At 40.3% G+C, this 20,822-nt stretch overlaps 1 protein-coding gene across 1 annotated transcript in view; it reads left to right on the top strand.

The window, feature by feature from the left end:
* LOC112103174 (diacylglycerol kinase eta) overlaps nucleotides 1-20,822 on the top strand; it is a 266,921-nt gene that overhangs the window by 186,155 nt on the left and 59,944 nt on the right. Inside the window, exons 7-15 of the mRNA XM_026650398.2 lie at nucleotides 3,039-3,145; nucleotides 3,865-3,990; nucleotides 4,906-5,008; nucleotides 6,872-7,034; nucleotides 10,107-10,221; nucleotides 11,178-11,317; nucleotides 13,475-13,562; nucleotides 16,296-16,381; nucleotides 19,624-19,723. Coding sequence (XP_026506183.1) covers nucleotides 3,039-3,145; nucleotides 3,865-3,990; nucleotides 4,906-5,008; nucleotides 6,872-7,034; nucleotides 10,107-10,221; nucleotides 11,178-11,317; nucleotides 13,475-13,562; nucleotides 16,296-16,381; nucleotides 19,624-19,723 — 1,028 coding nt within the window. The remainder of the gene's footprint in view (nucleotides 1-3,038; nucleotides 3,146-3,864; nucleotides 3,991-4,905; nucleotides 5,009-6,871; nucleotides 7,035-10,106; nucleotides 10,222-11,177; nucleotides 11,318-13,474; nucleotides 13,563-16,295; nucleotides 16,382-19,623; nucleotides 19,724-20,822) is intronic.

The following is a 20,822-nucleotide window of genomic DNA, read 5'->3' as shown; positions in this document are numbered from 1 at the left end:
ACACCCCATGCCCTGACTCCTGCACCCCCTCACATGCCCCCAGCCCTCTGCCCTGACTCCTGCACCCTCCGCACACCCTGCCCTGACTCCTGCACTCCCCACACATACCCAGCCCCCCCACACCCTCTGCCCTGACTCCTGCACTCCCCCCACATATCCAGCCCCCCCACACCCTCTGCCCTGACTCCTGCACTCCCCCCACATCCCCACCCCCCACCCTGAGCACCAGGTTGGCAGCGGGCTGAGCGGGGCCAGCGACTGGGACCCCAGCTGGCAAGGGGCCAGCAGCCAGAACCCCAGACCGGTAGCGGGCTGAGCAGGGCTGGCGGCCGAAACCTGGCTGGCAGGAGCCAGTGGACGGAACCCCAGACCAGCAGCGGGCTGAGCTGCTCGGCCCGCTGCCGGTCTGGGGTGCCAGCCCCGCTCAGCTCGCCGCCGGTCTGGGGTCCCGGCCCCTGGCCCCGCTCAGCCCGCTGCTGGTCTGGGGTTCTGGCTGCCGCCCCAGGGTTCTGGCTGCTGGCCCCTTGCCAGCTGGGGTCCCAGCCGCCGGCCCCGCTCAGCCCGCTGCCAACCTGGGGTTCTGGCTGCCGGACCCTTGCCAGCCGGGGTTCCGGCTGCAGGCCCCGCTCAGCCCGCTGCTGGCCTAGGTGAACGGAACCCCAGGCTGGCAGCGGGCTGAGCAGGTTGGTGTCTTAAAATCAGTATTTTAAATGAAGCTCCTTAAACATTTTGAAAACCATGTTTACTTTACATACAACAGTAGTTTGGTTATATAATATATAGACTTATAGAGAGACCTTCTGAAAAACGTTAAAATGTATTACCGGCACGCGAAACCTTAAATTAAAGTGAATAAATGAAGACTCGGCACACCACTTCTGAAAGGTTGCAGACCCCTGGTGTATATATACCTGCCACTGTGTTTTCCACTCCATGCATCTGATGAAGTGGGTTCTAGCCCACAAAAGCTTATGCCCAAATAAATTTGTTAGTTTCTAAGGTGCCACAAGGATGCCTGCAGTAGACCAGCCTGCAGGTGACAAAAGTGTGAATCACTGTGTCTAGTGCTGCTCTTGTTCTCATGACCCCATATTCATGGACCAGATTTTCAAAAGCATTCAGCACTCACTGTCAAGGCTATATTTTCAGAAGTGCTTAGCTCCCATTCAGATACCAGATTAAGTGGTGGATTTTCAAGTGAGCTGAGCACAGGAGGTACTCAGTTCTTTGGAAAGTGTGTCCCAGGCTGTTCCAGTGGAAAGTGCAGAGTGCCGAGCACTTTGAAAATCCATCCCTTATTTCTGTGCCTTAAGGGGAGCTGAGCACTTTTGGAAATCTGGCACCAATGTGGGTGCTGAGCGTTTTTGAGAATCTGGCCCTATTCCTCTGGCTGTGGAGGGATAGACATAGATACTGCTGTAGCCCATGAATGTTGCTTTTGAAATAGCCATGGGGATTGCTAGAGAGCAACTGGGATGCTCCTTCTGTTCTTCTGTGGGTGGACCATATGTTCTCCCAGTCCCTGCCAAGGCAGGAGCAAAGGCCTTGTTCATTTTTTTTAAAATCTGGCAATGGAACAACGGTATTAAAAATATAAATAAATGTGTGAGCCAGACTCCAGAGGGACCTTTTGTGCCAGATCTTAGCACTTTGAATCTTGGACAAATGTTGTGCCAAAGCATTTGATAGTTATATTTGTTTGCAAAGAAACTACTGCTACTGCCCGTGCTCTTATAAAGCTTTTATGGTTATTGCAAATATAAAGTTCTATAAATGGAATGATCTCATACACTTCCACTAACGTAAAGACTCAACTGTAATCCATCAGTCTGTTTGGTACAATATGATTTCATTATATGGTATGCGAATTATATCAAACAAAATAAAAATTATTCAGACTTTTAAAATATCAAACCACATGCATGAGGCATATGTATAATACATTAAAACAGCTATGGATTTTTAAAATAAATCTATTAAAAATTAGGTTTGTCCTTACCCAGGTAACCTATGAGACTCAACAATAACTCCCAGTCTACTGAATAGACACATACCTTCCTAATCCTCCTCCTTCTCAGAAGTCTACGGAAACTGGAAACAGGCCTTCTATTGTGCCGCAAAGGGCTGCGTTGGACAAAGAGAAAAGTTTGCTCCAGTATAAAATTCCTTCTCTGGAAATGCCCGGCAAGCATTTCCTTCACATTTAAACCAGAGCTCTAGCTGCTCAAATGCCTCAGGTGATTTCAGCTACTGCTATGTCACACAAAGAGAGATACAATTTCTCAGGTAGCCAAGACCCAAACAATTACATTTTTATAGGTCAAAATAAGTACATTGAATTGCACTTGGAAATTAATTGGGAGCCCATGTGAATCTCAGAGGACAGCTATAATAGGCTCCTTCCATGAATAACTAAGCAAACTGACTATTGCATCCTGCATCTGCTAAAGTTTCCAAATGGTCTCCAAATATAACCCCATGTAGAGTATTCCAATTGCAGTAATTCAGTTTCAAGGTGACAAAGCCATGGATAACTGTAATGAGGGTTGCATTCAAAATATATCGAGCAAGAGATTTGTGCTGTCTCTTTTATCATGTCAATGGAAGATATTTTTAAAAGCTACAGTATAAAAGAATTGCATTTTTTAAAAAGTCATTAAAATAACTAAAGTTTACATATGAATAATTGACAAGAGCAAGAAGAGACAAGACTGCCATTCCATGCTTTAATGTCTGTATATCTTAAAGAATTTCAGGGTTTACAGAATAGTGAGTAATCTTGCAGCCAGCAAACAGCAGTATGTAATCCCTAGATACAGTTCAGCAAGTAAAAGGTAGAGTGAGTTTGAACTCTGAATTTTCTTTATTTTAATTGGTTTGTGTTTTGTCTGAAACAGTAAGTGAACATGTACTCCTCTGTTTTATAGAGGGATTTGCATTTGACTGAATTTCTGAAAATGTAACTGTTGATGTAATGCTTTACAGAGACTGCAATCAGGGAGTAGCTAATATAAAGTACATTTGTGTCTTTCTTCTAGTGTGTAAATTTAAAGCACATAAAAGGTGTGCAGTCAGGGCAACAAATAATTGCAAGTGGACTACGTTAGCCTCCATTGGGAAAGATATCATTGAGGATGAAGATGGTGTAAGTATTATTCAGGCTTTCAATACTTCACAACAGTTAATTGTTTGGTGGGTATTTTATTTTATTTTTTAATTGGCCAGTATAGAAATGTTGTCATATGACCCATTAAAGTGAATGGTAGTTGGCTGTATTGCTATAGATACTATATTAAAATTCAGGGGCTCTTCAGGAGACACATTTACCATCAATGGGCTCTAGAGGGAAGAATTCCATATTACAGAATTCTGGAGGAAGTATGGATGAATCCTCTGAGCTTTGAGAATTGCTGTGAGAAGCCCCTTTCTCTCCCACTTGAGCGAAGAAGGTGTATTTGTGTTAGTCTTGTTGATATGCTGTTTTCTCGGCCTGCTTTGTCTACTTGTAAGTGACACCAGTTCCCCAGAAGATCTGTTTGGAATTCATTGACATACAGATAGTAGTTCTATTGGTACATGTAAGAGTTAAAATTAAAAGTAGAAAATGTAACAAAACTTTTTGTCTGAGTTGTGTCAAAGTAGATGAGTTAATTTTACAGCCACTGGCATGAAACTCTTATCTAGAAGATTAGTGCTAGAATTGCCAAAAATATGCACGCATACAGAAATTTACATATCTAGATATTGGTGCAAAGAGTAAATCAGAGGAAAGTTTCAGGAGGACACTGAATTACTGAGCTTTTTGTAGTTTTAATGGCAAGTTTCCGTGCCATGGCATTTAACTTTATAACAACTTCCTCACAGATAGCTATGCCTCACCAATGGTTGGAGGGTAATTTGCCTGTCAGTGCCAAATGTGCTGTCTGCGACAAGACCTGTGGCAGCGTTTTACGCCTCCAAGATTGGAAGTGCCTTTGGTGTAAAGCTATGGTAGGTACCATATGACTTGTAAAAATGTCTTGGATTCTGCCAGGATGATTATTTACCCATTATTCTTATTTTTCATTACTTAACCTTTTGGAAGGGAAGGGGACCAGGCAGCTCATAGAGAGTGAGTTGGACAGATCAGTAACATTCGTAATCTAGAATGTCTGTCCCACTTGTCTGTTGTTTTTAATAGGTCCACAAATACAGGTTTTTCTTTAATAGTCCTTGCTATGTATCATTTATCCTTTGCATTTCTCCTAACTCCCTGAGGCCATGGTCCAAAGCTCAGTGAAATCAAGGGGAGACTTTTGCTTTTACCTCAATGGGCTTTGGATCAGGCCCTTCGTACTTCATCCTGTACTAGAGGCCCCTTGTGATTTGAGCAGCTCATCTGCTTGAATAATTGGTGGCATACTCTGTGCCCCTTATAATTATATGTATGTCTTTCATTTTCGCTTCCTAGTCTCTTCTAATAAATATAAATCTAATTGTCCTAATCTATTCTGAAATATATAACTGCTGAGACATTTTTACCCTTGTTCCTATCTTCTGTACTATTCTTCATGTGGTATAGATTTAAATTCTCCATCATTCTGTCACTGTCTTCTCATCAATATATAATTGCATTTCTTCCCTTGATGCCTTTATTTCTTGTTAGTGTCCTGTAATTTGGTGCTTTTGGTGGGAAATCTGCAGAATTTTTAAGTATCGCAGTGCATTCAGAATATTTTGTTTAGAAATAGATAACTAAACGATCTATGGTTTAACGTTTGTATATGTTTGAATATACTGCAATATAGTCTGTTATATATTACCCCATCTCTGAATAATATCTAGCTACTGTATCTATTGCAATTTTACCATAAAATCAGATTAAATGTTGGGAAACAATTATTTATTTAACTTATTTTTCCTCAGGTTCACACTGCCTGTAAAGATCTGTATCCTCGAAAATGTCCGCTTGGACAATGTAAGGTATCCATCATACCTCCAACAGCACTCAACAGCATAGATTCTGATGGTACGTAGTATAACAGGGCCATTAGTAGGTATTCTATAGTTATGGTTTCACTGAGATTTCTACCTGAAGCAGGACTAAAATCCCTCTTTTTCACAGATAAATTTAGTCTCCAAATTTAGCACAATAACTCTTCAGATAGTAATTGAATTTTCCATGTAATTATATTTTAGAAAAGTACATAATAGCTTGCAGAGGAAATATTTTTAAATGCTCCCCTTTAAAATTTTTCTGTTCTCATGTTTCTCTGGGATCTGCCAGCTAAACAACCAGAGTCCTTGAAAACTTCACACACATGCATTCTGACATGGGCCACTTTCGAAAAACACAAAGAATGATTTCTTTAACTCCAAATCACTGTTTTGTGTTACGCAAAAATTAGCTTACTGAACTCCTCAGATGCACTCTCTTCTGGTGTTTTTGAGGATAAAAAAATATCATTTCCATTTTCTATCAAAATTTTATTTTAATCAGAAACACTATGTTAGTCATTGAAACATGAACAGATCACCATTAAAGATAGTGAAAATTGAAATGTGCTCATTGGTTGTTCAGGATGGAGATGAGCTTGACTGTAGGTGCAGGAAAGAAGGTGAAGTTGAGGTTGGGAAGATGAATTGTTGAGTGGAGTGCTGAGAAACTAAACTGTTTTATTTCATTTTTTTTATAGTTTGTGTTGGTGGCATATGCAACCCAACTACCTTACCTCTAAGTTAGGCACTTTTTTTATGTATGGGATTGATATAAATGACTGTGAATACTGGAGATGTTCACTGACTGTGTGAACTTACTGTCTAATGTCTTTGGCTGAAGCAGTGAAATTGCTGCTATTTATTATTCATGCTAAGAAGATTGCTTTCATTATTAGTGCAATTAGATTGCTTACCAATCAAAAATAATATTGTTTTAAATTATGCATTAATAGAAAGTGGAATTATATTAAACTTCTTACACTTTCAAAGTCAATTTTTTCTAATTCATCAGAACTGATAAGATTTTTAGCTTTCAGATTTGTTTTTAGACAATTAAAAAGAGATAATTACTTTATTCTTGCCTGAAATAAGAGTCGAAACCTGGTCACATATGGCCTGATTCAAAGTGGTGCTGAGCATCCGTAACTCCCATTGGGCCCTCAATGAATGTGATTTTCATGACAACACTGTCCATTAGCACTGTTTACTAAAGTCCTGACCCAAAGCCCATTGAAGACAATTGAAAGTCTTGCAAAGACTTCAGTAAGCTTTGGATCAGACCGTAAGAGTGTGTTATTCTGTCCTTCCATTATAACTCAGCTGTATAAATTCAGTCTGAAATAAAAGTTTTCATGCAAAGTCTCAGTTGGGAGTAATTTAACAACATAACATTTAATGGAAATGTATGGGGGTTCTTAAATTTGGTGGGAATGGGAACTTTTGTAGATTGGAGGGCTCAATTCGACACTACTGCAGTGTGGTGCAACTTGATAGAAGCTTTTAAAAACAACAAGTCAGAAAAAAATATGGTTTATATCTGGAAAATGTATTTGATGTTATGGTGATGTGTGCTGGAAAAAATTGAAACATTCCATCAACCCACCTTTTTGCTGTGGAAAATAAAGCTATTTTCTTTTGTGTTTTGCTAAATGTAGACAAAAGTTCAGATAAAAATCCGGGAGACAAAAAGCAGAGTAGTAAATTTGAAGTAGTTTTAATATAACATTGCTATTCTCCTTGAGGCTAATACTCAGTTCAGTTTTTGCATCATGCATCGTATGATTGCATCCCTTTTGTCCTTTCATCCATTTTCCTCTTCTTTCTCGTGATTTCTCTTGAATGTGTTCATATATAAAGATCTTATTTATTTCATTCTTTCTAACTTTGTTCACAGGATTTTGGAAAGCCACATGCCCGCCATCCTGTGCCAGTCCTCTTTTAGTTTTTGTTAACTCAAAGAGTGGAGACAATCAGGGAGTAAAGTTTCTTCGTCGATTCAAACAGTCGCTAAATCCAGCTCAGGTGTTTGATTTAATGAATGGAGGACCTCATTTAGGGTAATGAACTTTTCAATCTTGAGCAAGCCTTTTCAAAGGGAATTGAGTACAAAAGTGACTCAGTTGTCCTCTAATTATAGTATTTTTTTTTACAAATCTCTGATATTTGCTTTCCTATTGGCATCTGTAATGGATAAAAGTAAAATTTAAAACACCAGTCACCTATAATTTCATTATCAGTTCTGAGGGTGTGTAGGATTTTATTTATTTTAAAAAAAGATTCACTTGAAATTAAAAATGCATTCATATTTTTCATGGACTTTTGGCTAGCTCCAGGCTGTGGTCTCTACGGTTACGTCTATACAGCCTGCAGCAGTGACAGACTGGGGCTTGTGGAGCTCGTGCTAGTGCTCTAAAAATATCTGTGTAGACAGCGCTGGGGCTGGGGCTGGAGCTTGGGCTCTGAAGCCCAGGGAGGGGGCTGATCTGCCACAGGTTGTGTAGACATACCTACTAAGGCCCTGATTTAGGAAGGCAATTAAGCACATGCTTAAGTGCTTTCCTGAATCAGGGCATTATACACAGCTGAAAGAAATTTGTTCTTTTTTGTGTGTGTATTTTCAACATACAGCTCAGCTATGATTGGCAGCTCATTGTGAATATCTATATACAGAAATATGTATGTGTAAATATTTCTATAATGTCTTAAAATAGCTTTAGAAAAATATTCTAACAAAGCTTTAGGGCAGGTCTACACTACCAGTTAAGTTGCTCTAACTTACGTCACTCCGGAGTGTGAAAAAGCTCCCCTATGAGCAACACAAGTTTCGCGCTGTTCACTCCAGCTCTATGTCAGCAGGAGATGCTCTCTCGCGACATAGTTTCCGCTTCTCGCTGTAGTGGAGTAATTATGCTGACAGGAGAACACTCTCCCATTCGCATATCGCATCTTCACCAGACGTGCTACAGCAGCATTGCTGCATCAGTGCAGCTGCCCCGATGTAGCGCTGTAGTGTAGACTTGCCCTTAGAATTTTGGACACAAATGGCACTTTGAAAATACTACAGGAAATCATGTGGTTGGTTAAGTACATTAGCTTTTCACCACTGGAGGTCTAAATTCAGGTTACAGTTTAGGTCACAAATGCAAATGAGTTATTCTGTGAGCTTTACACAAAATTTGTCATGTCTTTGTTTGAGACAAAGCCAGGACTGAAATAGCAGAGGTAACACAAGTCGAGGTTTAAGTAAATTGGTAGAGATATAGGAGGGAAACTTGCACAGTGATTGCCATACTTCAAGCTACTTCAATGCTTTCATAAAATACTAAATTTATATACAAATGTTTGTGACCTAAATGCATTCCACTCAAATATTGCTTTGTGATTAAATGTCCTATTCATGTCAGGTAACAGCAAGTGAATATATTGATTTTACATTTTTAAAGATGCAGAACCAGGGATGCTGCAACAGTTTGTGTAATGGGAGTGCTGAGAACCATTGAACGAAACTGTAAACCCAGTATATAATAGAAACCACTTCAAGACAGGGGGTGCTACCGCACCTCCCACCCCTAGTTCCAGCACTTATGCGCAGAACTATGTTTGTATGATAAAAAATTAAAAATGCCCCCAAATAAAAAATGCATGTATCTATATGTATATTTAAATCTATATCTGTAACTCACTTTCCAGCATAACCCTAATTTAGATCAGACTTAACTTAGAAAACATCCTTTCCACCTAATATTTCACATGCAGTCTCTTGCCAGAGGAAAAAGAGAGGAAACTTCAATTGAATTGGACAAGCCATTTTTGAGATATGAAAGTTTGAAAAATGTATCTTAAGTTTTTTAAAAGTCTGGAGTTTTTGTAAAGTTGTATCTCAAAAGCACCTTGGTTTAAATACTTGACACAGTACTAGAGTTGGGAGGTGATTCACTATGGCAGTGGTTCCCAAACTGGGGTCTGTGGCACCTCGTCTATCAGGTGATGCTGATAAGTTCCTGTTTTCAGCTATTTAAAAGGCAAAATCTTATTCTCTGTACAGTGTACTTCTAGAGGATTATTTCTGTTCCTGGGGTGGCAAATATCATTTTGGCATCAGCTTTGTGATTCCAAACACTGTTTGAGATAAGTAATATTGTGTCTTGTTTTGAATATACATCTGCCTATTATACAAGATTCAGTATTTTCATTAGAAATGTCATAAACACTTCAAAAATCTGACATTCACATTATGTGCTTCTTTTAGAAATAATGCTAAGATGATACATGTTCTGGAAAATAATATGCATAAAAATACACAGCCCTATTTTTATCATGTAAAGAATCAGTATTTTTTTTAGTATTTCTGCCCTTATTTTCTCTTAGTTTTCCCATTCTTGCTCTCTCCTCTTTGATCTCTATTTCTTCATGTCTCCTCCTTTCCTCTTAGTCTCACCTCTCCGTTTGTTCTCTGTCTCCTTTGTCCTCCTTTTCTTTATCACCTAAGGAGAATATTGTATTGTGTATCTTGGCAGAATTTGGAGAACTGAAGGAACTGGAGGCAGGTAAAGTCTATGAGTAGAAACAAGACATTGTTTGAAGATCCAGTATGAAATATATTCGCTCTGTTTGCCTTGTATTCCTATGATCACCATGTCATGTATAGTGATTAATTTTCCTTTGATTTAGAAAAGTCACAAGTTGTCAGGGGACTGGACTGTCCACCCCATCCACATTCTGGACCACACACTGCAATCATAACTTAACCTTTACTGGTGCAAAACTCCCATTGACTGCCATGGTGCCTCAAACATCTGACTTTGATTGGCATTCTCAGCGCATGGACTCTGTGGTTTGGCTCGGTATTCTGACAAACCTCATATTTTTAAAAAAACTGAAAACTGTGCATGAGATCTTAAAGGGAAATTTTTCATTAAAATTCTGCATGTTATTTCCCAGAAAATAGGGTAGGTAGAATATATTGTAACAGATAAAAGTGTAAGTTACATATGGTGTAGTAGTTGGACTTATCTACATCCCTATTATCATAAAAGCAAAAGCAGGCACCTATGTACTGTAAACACAAGCGTTTTCATTGAATATCCATTAATGGGCATGCATTCTAACTAGTTGCATTTTCCCTTTAGTTTGCGGTTATTTCAGAAGTTTGACAATTTCCGGATTCTTGTATGTGGTGGAGATGGAAGCGTTGGTTGGGTTTTGTCAGAAATTGATAAACTCAGCTTGCACAAACAGGCAAGTGTATGTACTTACTTTTTTTTTTTACCTTTCCCCACAGATAGATAGATAGGTAGGTAGGTAGAGGGCCAAATCCTGTAGTCCCTACTTAATCAACACTCTCACTGAAGTCCCTGGGAAATTTGAACTGAATAAGGACCATAGGATTTGACCTACAGGTTTGAATTAGTAATCAGCTATATAATTAACATTTGCTTCTTGAAAGGGTAAACATTTGTGTTAGTTCAGGGGTGGGAAAACTGTGGCCCGCAGGCCGGATCCGGCCCCTCAGGGCTTTGGTTCCGGCCCGCGGGATTAACACCCCAGTGGCGCCGCGGGCCCTGCTCCGCTCTGGGAAGTGGGAACCGTGGCCAATGGAAGCATCAGGGGAGGTACCCACAGGTGAGGGCAGCACGAGGGCAGCGCATGGAGCCCTCTGCTCCCCTACCCCCAGGGGCCACATACAAGCGGAGCAGCGCGGGGACAGGGACAGGGCAGGCAGGCCCTGGTGCACGCCACTGCCACCCCGGAGCTGCTCCAGGTAAGTATGAACCCTGCACCGCAACTCCCTGCCCTGAGCCCCCTGCCTGCACCTCAACCCCCTGCCCTGAGCCCCCTGTTGTACCTCGCACTCCTCCTGTACCCCAACCCCCTGCCCTGAGCCCCCTCCTGCACGCACCCCTCCCTGCACCACTGCCCTGAGCCTCCTCCCACACTGTGCACCCCCCCTGCACCCCAACCTCCTTCCCTGAGCCCCCTCATACATCCCACACCCCTCCTCTGCCCCAACTCCTTGCCCTGAGCCCCTTCCTGCAAATTGTACCCCAACCCCCTTCCCCAGGTATACATTCATGGCCCTGCATGCAATTTCCCCACCCAGATGTGGTCCTCGGGCCAAAAAGTTTGCCCACCCCGTGTTAGTTCATGCTTCCAGTTCTTTTATTTGCAAAAAAAAGATTTGTTCTTTTGCTGTATTTCAGTGTCAGCTGGGAGTGCTTCCCCTTGGTACTGGAAATGATCTTGCCCGTGTCCTTGGTTGGGGAGGGTCATGTGATGATGACACACAACTTCCTCAGATTTTGGAAAAGTTAGAACGAGCCAGCACTAAAATGCTGGACAGGTAAAAATATAAGTATGTGTGTATGTGTATTTGTGACAAATTTCAGAAATACCTGCCCGGGTTTCTAATGGCCTAAAACTCTTTCTCAGAGGTTTAATTTGTTGTTGTTTTTGTTGTTTAAACAGCTTAAAAGATAGCACGTTAACAAACCCCATCACCAGTTGAGTTCATTTTCTCAGTTTTTGGTCCAAAAGCAACTATTCTCCCTGTTCCTTGTTTTGCATGAGAGCTGCATGGCAGCTGTGTTCATTTATGTAGCAAAGGAAGATCTTTGAGTTTAAAAAACAAATTGGCTGTGCTAACAATCCAATGAAGACATCATACCCTATTGTTTATTGGTGTGTGTATGTGTTTTGTACACGTGTGTGTATGTATGTGCATATTACAAAATAATTACACACTACCCCCATTCCTATGTCTCTCACACAAAATCAGGAGTCCTTTTTATCGTGAATTCCTCATCTGATCACTGGATCATTTTACAACATAAAAAGTTCTTGTTATTGATCCTTAGTAATAACTTTAAGGTAAGCATTCAGAAACATGCCTAGAAGACTATTAATAAATCACTTTTTTCTGTTTTAATTAAAAAAAACTTGGGGTCAGTTCTCCCTGTAAATTCCATAGACTGTTTCCAAGGTCATTTTTTGGCAATTACTTGCTTTCTTTTGCATATTTTGAGGCATGTTAGTTTTAGCAGCTTCATACTGTCAGTGCTATGCAATACTGTTCTATGCCAGAAAGAAGTTGAAATTAATGAAGATACTTTGTCCCAGAACTGTTCTAGATTGAGGTGTCAGTAGAGGAGGTTTGGGAACAAATTGATAAACTAAACAATAAGAAGTTACCAGGACCAGATGGTATTCACCCAAGAGTTCTGAAGGAACTCAAATGTGAAATTACAGAACTACTAACTATTGTATGTAACCTATCTCTTAAATCAGCCTCTGTGCCAAATGACTGATGGATAGCTAATGTGACACTGATTTTTTTTAAAAAGGCTTCAGAGGTGATCCTTGCAGTTACAGGCCTGTAAACCTAACTTCAGTACCAGGCAAATTGGTTGAAACCACAGCAAAGCACAGAATTATTAGACACAGATAAACATGATATGTTGGGGAAGAGTCATTATGGCTTTTATAAAAAGAAATCATGCCTCACCAGTCTATTAGAATTCTTTGAGAGGAGTCAACAAGCATGTGGACAAAGGTGATCCAGTGGATATAGTGAACTCAGACTTTCAGAGAGCCTTTGACAAGGTCCCTCACCAAAGGCTCTTAAGCAAAGTAAGGAGTCATGGGATAAGAGGGAAGGTCCTCTCAAGGATCAGTAACTGGTTAAAAGATAGAAAACAAAGGGAAAGAATAAATGGTCAGTTTTCACATGGAGAGCGGTAAATAGGAGGGTCCCCGAAGGATTTGCACTGGGAACAGAGCTGCTCAACATATTGCTAAATGGTCTGGGAAAAGGGGTAAACAGTGAGGTTGCAAAGTTTGTAGACTGTACAAAATTACCCTAAAATACAGGCTTAGGTGGACCATTGGTCTGACCCACTATGGCCATTCTTATGTTCTTATCTCAAAGTGTTTTAGAAAGGAAGGTAAGTACTGTTAGTCCCCTTTTACAGATGGGGCTGCTGAGGCACAGGGAGGTGTGAGGTGACTTTCCCAAGGTTACACAGTAGGTCAGTAGCAGAATTTGGGAATACTAGCCAGGTCTCCTGACTTCCAATCCAGTGTCGTATCCAGTGCACCACACTACCTGCTATAAGTAGCTGATGCATAATGAAAGTTGATGGGACTTTTTATACAGGAAGTAATTTGGATATCGTAGGTAATACATGTTAAACAATTAAACAGTGAATCGTTGTGAGATGACAATGAATTCTCATAGCTCAGTGGCTTGACTCAAGAGATGCTGATAATTCACAACTCCCACTAACTTTCTAATAAGAGTTTTTGTTGTTCGTCGTACTCAGGGTGAAATCCTTTTTGAGGCTGAAAACTCCAGGAAAGGCCCCTTATGTGTGTGATTATTTAGTAATTGGTCACTGAATTTTCTTTCTGTTGACAAGTGGAAGTGTTTGTTTTGTGGATGTTCTTAGAAGAATCTGATAATTTGGAAAACTTCAAAAGCTGCTGCTTCTATTTCCTTCAGATGGAGTATAATGTCATATGAACTGAAATTACCATCAAAGCCATCTATTCTTCCAGTTACTCCAGAAGAGGAATCTGAGGAATGTCAGGTGAGGCTTTATTTTGCATACATTTAGCTGTTTGAGTGACAACACTGAAAAGATAACGAAAACAGTTCTGAGAAGTGGTACAGAGAAATAAGTCTCTTCAATTGCTCTTTAAGTCAGATCTAGTTCATGTCATAAGTATATAATATAATAAGGTTTCCATTTCTTGGTTAAAATATTTCATATTATTTTTCCAAAAAAGAGTGAGGTGAGTGGGTGGTCCTCATCAGAGCGATCAGAAAGAACTCACACCAACAATGCAAGAATTTTCTTGTAAAAGCAAACATTTACTAGTATATCTTGAATTTGGGGGAAAATGAAATGAGAGGTTTTTTGGGAAGGAATTTGCTTTCTTGACAAGAATAAAGCCATTTTGGACCCGATGAAAGTGTTTTACAGGACTTCATGTTCTTCTCTCCCCTTTTTGTCCATTCAGAAGTCTCCAAATAATTGCTGGACTGGTGGAATATCCTAATACAGCTTTCAAACTAGCTGCCTACCTCGCTCCCATTGTAGCATCAATCTGGGGGTGGGATGAAGTGTTGTGATTAAATTCATGTGGCATAAAAATGTAGTTATGTCTGGAAATGGAAAAATATCACCCTCCTGCAAGATTTCATGTAGCTATCAATCTTAACTTAAGAATACTTGAGAAGCAGAAATTAATTAGTAGGTCCCTGATTAATTTAACCATTTAAACATTACCAAACCTATTTGGATAGTCAGGAGTTGTTAAATGCTGGGAGTTCATTAGATAACTGAGATTCAGAGAGGCTGGGGTCCCAACAGCTGAAATTCTACTGTTCTTTGCAGTGGTGCTGGAACACTTTTTACAGTGGGGGTGCTGAAAGCCAGTGGTCCTCAAACTTTTTACCTCGTCTCCCCACCCCCCAGAGCTGGGGCCAGGAGCAGGGTCGTGGCTCCGGGAGGGGAATACACAGACAGGAGTAAGGGGGCCAAGGCTGGGACCATAGCTGGGGATGGGAGCAGAGTCCTGGGTGCAGGGCTGGCAGCAGCCAGGGGACCCTGGGCGCAGGGCTGACAGCAGCCGGGGTTCAGGAGCGGAGCACACATATTTCCTGCGCCTATGGTCCTTTACCATACAACTCTGTCCCCAGTGGATAGATGTCAGTAATGCACTGCAGAGATTATGTATTCTTCTACCATTTTGTAGAACGGTCAGTGCCTTCAAATACATCTTCATCTTCTACAGTTAAGAAAAAGAAAATGTATGGAATGTTCCATTATATCTTCCTACGAAATTGTTAAACGTAGTTCCAATTAAAGCTAAAGAAATTAGTTGTAGAATACTTGTAATCTTAGTATTTAGAGAATAGGTACCATAGGCCGTTTTGCTAACTGTAATTATCTTGAATTATAAAGGATTGTTTTCTTTTGGGCACCTTGAACTACCTCCACCCCCCCACCCCTCTGCATATTAATATTTTCTGTATGGTTTAGTTTGGGTTAAACTGAATTTTAAGTATTTGAAACAGTAGAGACTAATAGACTAATCTTACATTATGTATTGTACCAAATTACAGCATTGATTTAAAATGGTAGATATTGATACACATTCTCATTGTCATCATAACCATTTCATTTGAGCCACATTGGGAGCTCAGACATCAGGGTTTGTTCTCCCATGCTACATTTTATTTATTTTCTCTTTAAAATTAAAGATGCTTTCATATCAGAGCTCTGGAGCTAAGGTGGGTGGATAAAGGAAAAGAAGAAATTATATTTCTACTTATTCAATGTAATGAATGGAAACCCAAGTCACTAATCTTTAAATCTCAAGAACACACAGTCATTTTGAAGCAGAACTTAGATTTTAAACTAAGGGCTAGATCCATACCTGATATGGACTGCCCACCATTAGGGACAGCGTGGAGCTGCACCACCCTAGAGAGTGTGTCAGGAGGCAGAATAGCTCTCTGGTGCACAGAGAAAAATCAGATGCTGTTAAGGTGTAGCTTGCTGCTCCTACTTGCTGGTGCAGGGTGAGGTCTATGGACATGGTCAGGGTCCATGATGCCTCCCTACCCTCCCTGAGCATAGGGTGTGCAGTTCTGTGTGATCCTTACACAGACTGTGCAAGCAGGGGGCAGGGGACGTCTCTATGCTCTTCCCTGCATGCATCTACATAAAGGCCAAGCAGAATCTTGTCACAAATGGTTTATTCATTAAGGCTTTGATGGTATTATACCAGTTTAGTAGCCCATACTCCACTGCTCACCCTATTGACTTCAGTGGGACAACTTGTGGAATGAGGTACTATTCAGTATTAATAAGGATTTCAGAAGCTGGCCCTAAAACTATGATTTATTCCCAACCCATTGATTTAGTTGCAGGGTATCTTTCACTTTTTTCTGGAAAAAAGTTTCTGACTATTACAGATCTGAAATCTGTTCAGACCACCATCTGGAAAAATAGAATGATATGGTTGGCTATGGAAGGTGATAACTTCAAAGAAACCTTTAATTGGATTTTTAGTACAGAAATAACTATTACTCATTTTTTACCCAGAAAAGATAGAACTCTTAATTCAACATCTCACAGTCACTGTGATTTTGAATATTAAATTGCAGTTAAGGGGAGGCATCTGACCTTTCTGCACTAAGTGTAGATCTAATATGTTGGAAGTAATCCCACTTATCTGGGAAGATAATTACCGCTTTGTGTTAAATGCTAACACGGGTGGAATATGAAGACTCATTTTTGCTGCATTTTCAGATATCTGCTTATGAGGATTCAGTTGCTGCTCATCTCACAAAAATCCTCAATTCTGATCAACACTCAGTTGTCATATCATCTGCCAAGTGAGTTGATGATTTTGATATATAGTGTGTGGGATAAATCCCAGTGTTCCATCTACATATATGAATATTATAACCTTTCCAGTAAGCTCAAATTCCTTCTGACTCTTGATCAGATAGTTTGACCTAACAGTATCCTGATTTACATGTTATAAAATACAGCTGGTTTCTTTTTATAATTATGTTGTATTGTATAATTATATTGTATGTGTTAATGTAATTTAAACATATCAATCACACAAAAATCTTAAAGATCATGTAATGCAAAAATCACTTAGTTAATTAAGACATTAGTATACTGAGTTAAAATGTAAGCCATATTTTTACTTTTGCATATAAGAGATCTGGTTTACTTAAAGGGGTTCTTTTTGTTCACATCCAGTCTATTAGACGCACACACATAACCAATGTGGAAGTAGGAGTCTGCAGCTATATGGAATAATTAAATATGGGCTCAAGCCACAGAATTTTGATCCCAAATTTGAACACCTCTATATATGAGGGCTCATCTCTCTAGAAATCATGAATCCCATATGAAATCATAGTGTTCCATTTTACCTTGCTGAGTTCCACAGGTTGACTGTATGTTGTGTGAAAAAAATACTTCCTTTTGTTTGTTTTAAACCTGCTGTCTATTAATTTCATTTGGTGTCCTCTAGTTCTTGTGTTATGAGAAGGAGTAAATAACACTTCCTTATTTACTTTCTCCAAACCAGTCATGATTTTATAGACCTCTATCATATCCCCCCTTAGTCATCTCTTTTCTAAGATGAGAAGTCCCAGTCTTATTAATCTCTCCTCATATGGAAGCTGTTCCATACCCCTAATCATTTTTGTTGCCCTTTTCTGAACCTTTTCCAATTCCAATATATCTTTTTTGAGATGGGGCAACCACATCTGCATGCAGTATTCAGGATGTGGGCGTACCATGGATTTATATAGAGGCACTATGATATTTTCTGTCTTATTATCTATCCCTTTCTTAATGATTCCCAACATTCTGTTTGCTTTTTTGACTGCCGCTGCACATTGAGTGGATGTTTTCAGAGAACTATCCACAATGACTCCAAGATCTCTTTCTTGAGTGGTATCAGCTAATTTAGACACCATCATTTTATATGTATAGTTGGGATTATGTTTTCCAATGTGCATTACTTTGCATTTATCAACTTTGAATTTCATCTGCCATTTTGTTGCCCAGTCACCCAGTTTTGAGAGATCCTTTTGTAGCTCTTCACAGTCTGCTTGGGACTTAACTATCTGGAGTAGTTTTGTATCATCTGCAAATTTTGCCACCTCACTGTTTACCCCTTTTTCCATATCATTTCTGAATAGGACTGGACCCAGTACAGACCCATGCGGGACACCACTATTTACCTCTCCCCATTCTGAAAACTGACCATTTATTCCTACCCTTTGTTTCCTATCTTTTAACCAGTTACCAATCCATGAGAGAACCTTCCCTCTTATCACATGACTGCTTACTTTGCTTAAGAGCTTTTGGTCAGGGACCTTGTCAAAGGCTTTCTGAAATCTAAATACACTATATCCGCTGGATCCCCCTTGTCCACTTGCTTGTTGACTCCCTCAAATTAAAAGGGGCCTTTCATTTTGGCAGCGGCCAATTGACTGACAATAGAGCCAAGATTGTATGCATCTGTCATTACAGTTCTTTTCCATCTAAGAAAGCAGGTTAGTACAATGCAGTTTGTATCAGGACGGTCTACATACTGCACCTTTAATATTTATCTGTGCCAGATGATCAGAACTCTTGATTTTAATTGTTGACTCTCTTTTTAAGATCCACCATTTATTCATTGTGAATTGAAACTACACACAATTAACAATATTAGGTGTTCTTGCAAGCCCAACACATAAATTTGTTCTGTATGTTCAGAGTAAGCAACAAAGGCCAAATTTTGCTCTCATTTACACTAGTGAAAGGTCACTCACATCACTGTCATTTGGACAGGTATATCTCAGGATAGCATGTGTCTCAAAGGTCTCGATCCTGCATTGAGAACTCTGTAAATGGACCCTGTGATGGGGTGGACTAGGCCCAGGCCAGGAAGGAGCAGAAAAGAAGTCTTCCAAGCGGCCTAGAGTGGTTGCAGGGAAGCAGCCAATTAGGGCCCAACAGGGCCATATAAAAGGAGCTGCAGAAGAGAGCAGCAGTCAATTGTTGGCTGGAGCTGGAGAAGAGAGGACTGTGTTCCTGTCTGTCTGAAAGAGCAGCAGGACCCACAGACAGCTCAATGTGGGCAGGGACTGGGGGAGCAACAAAGGAGCTCCTGGCTGGCTGCTGGGACTGAGTAAGGACTGAGCCTGGGGAGGGCCACAGGAAGGTAGTGTCTCCAGAAAGGAAGCTCTAGGAGTATGGCCCCATACCCGGGCCAGGATTACTTAAAGACTGAGACCAGGGAGGGCTAGAGAGATACCAGCCAAGGGATGCTGAGGACTTTATACCCCAGAAGGGGTCTGTTCTGATACACATACACAGTGTGTGTGACTCAGCCGAAGGGCTGAGTCACTGGAAAACCACCTGAGAACCACTGACAGGGGTCAACAGAACTGAAAGACTGCAGACGCACCAGACCAGAAGGAGGCACTCTCGAGAGGTGGGTGCTGCCCCGGTACAGACCCGTGTACCCATGTGGAGTCTTACTGAAGTCTGCATGAGTGCAAGGGTCTGCCCACGTGGAGTGATTTGCAGATTGGCCTAAGTCCGTAGAGGGAGCACAAGTTGTTATCAACTCTGTTGGTATGGTTGATGATACTGATACTAAAAGGTATGCAAACAAGGCAATAAATAAAAATGACCACGTTAATGTCATCTCAGTTAGAAATAGAAGGGAAAACGGAAGGAAGGGGTAGGGAACCAATGTGTACCAAAAGGCACTGGATACTTAAAAAGAAAAATATAAAATCTACTTTTCAAAATTATTTGATGGTGTCCCCTTTACAACCAGAATGGTCTACAGTTATATATACACTGTAGAGTAATGGCTATAATTTTATTGGTTCGTCCACTTCCACATGTGAAGTGTGTGATTTTAAAACTTTGGCTATAACTTTTTCTTAATGTTCTCATGCAAAAGAAGCATGGGAGTTCTCTTTGAGTTTGGTGGAATTGTAATAAGAAAACCAAAACTATGTTAGTAATTAAAAAAATACATCCAATAATCAATATGAATAGATACATCCAGTTCATTTCTTTTTATTTGACTCCCTTTCTTTATCCAAAGGATATTATGTGAAACCGTAAAGGACTTCGTATCCAAAATAGGGAAGACCTATGAAAAAACAATGGAAAATGCAGAGGAAGCTGATACCATGGCCATTAAAGTAAGAACTTTTCTTAACATGTTTTTTCCCAGCTACTATTAGGTTTTTAAAATTTAATGAAAATTAAATTAATTTAGGGGGACTGGGTATTCTAATTCAAAAATAGTTCAGGAGACCTGACCCTATTCTCAATGAGGTCAGTGGCTATAAGTTGTTTTCTTTCCATTAAAGGGACCAACTTTACATTAGAAAACAATCTATTAAATTTACTAAAGATGACCTTTTTTCTTTCCCATTCCACAAAATAAAAACAAGACTCATAGACTTTAAGGTCAGAAGGGACCGACATGATCATCTAGTTTGACCTCCTGCACATTGCAGGCCACAGAATCTCACGCATCCTCCCATGTAATACACCCCTAACTTCTGGCAGAGTTACTGAAATCCTCAAATCATGATTTAAAGACTCCAAGTTACAGAGAATCTACCATTTGCACTATTTTAAACGTGCAAGTGACACATGCTCCATGCTGCATGTTCTCTGCCAATCTGACCCAGGAGAAAATTCCTTCCCGACCTCAAATATAGCAATCAGTTAGACCCTGAGCATGTGGGCAAGACCCACCAGCCAGACACCTGGGAAATAATTCTCTGTGCTAACTCAGAGATTTCCCCATCTAGTGTCCCACCACCAACCATTAGAGATATTTGCTGCTACCCGTCGCAGATCAGCTACATGCCATTGTAGGCAGTCCCAATATACCATCCCCTCCATAAACTTATCAAGCTCAGTCTTGAAGCCAGTTAGGTTTTTTGCCCCCACTGCTGCCCTTGAAATGCTGTTCCAGAACTTCACTCCTCTGATGTTTAGAAACCTTTGTCTAATTTCAAGTCTAAACTTATTGATGGCCAATTTATGTCCATTTGTTCTTGTGTCCACATTGGCGCTTAACTTAAATAATTCCTCTCTCTCCCTGGTATTTATCCTTCTGATATATTTATAAACAGCAATCATATCTCCCCTCAGCCTTCCTTTGGTGAGGCTAAATAATGGACACTAGATGTTATTGAAAAGCTTATCAATTGAAAATTACTTTTCAGTTAATAGAGAGTATATATCCTAGCCCAGGGGTTCTCCAAATTAAATGCACCGTGACCC

The sequence above is a fragment of the Terrapene carolina genome, unplaced genomic scaffold, assembly GCF_002925995.2.
Source record: "Terrapene carolina triunguis isolate 2854851 unplaced genomic scaffold, T_m_triunguis-2.0 Scaffold17, whole genome shotgun sequence".
Classification (NCBI taxonomy): Eukaryota; Metazoa; Chordata; order Testudines; family Emydidae; genus Terrapene; species Terrapene triunguis.
The sequence above is the reverse complement of the archived record's forward strand: the minus strand, read 5'-3'. Positions and strand labels throughout refer to the sequence as shown.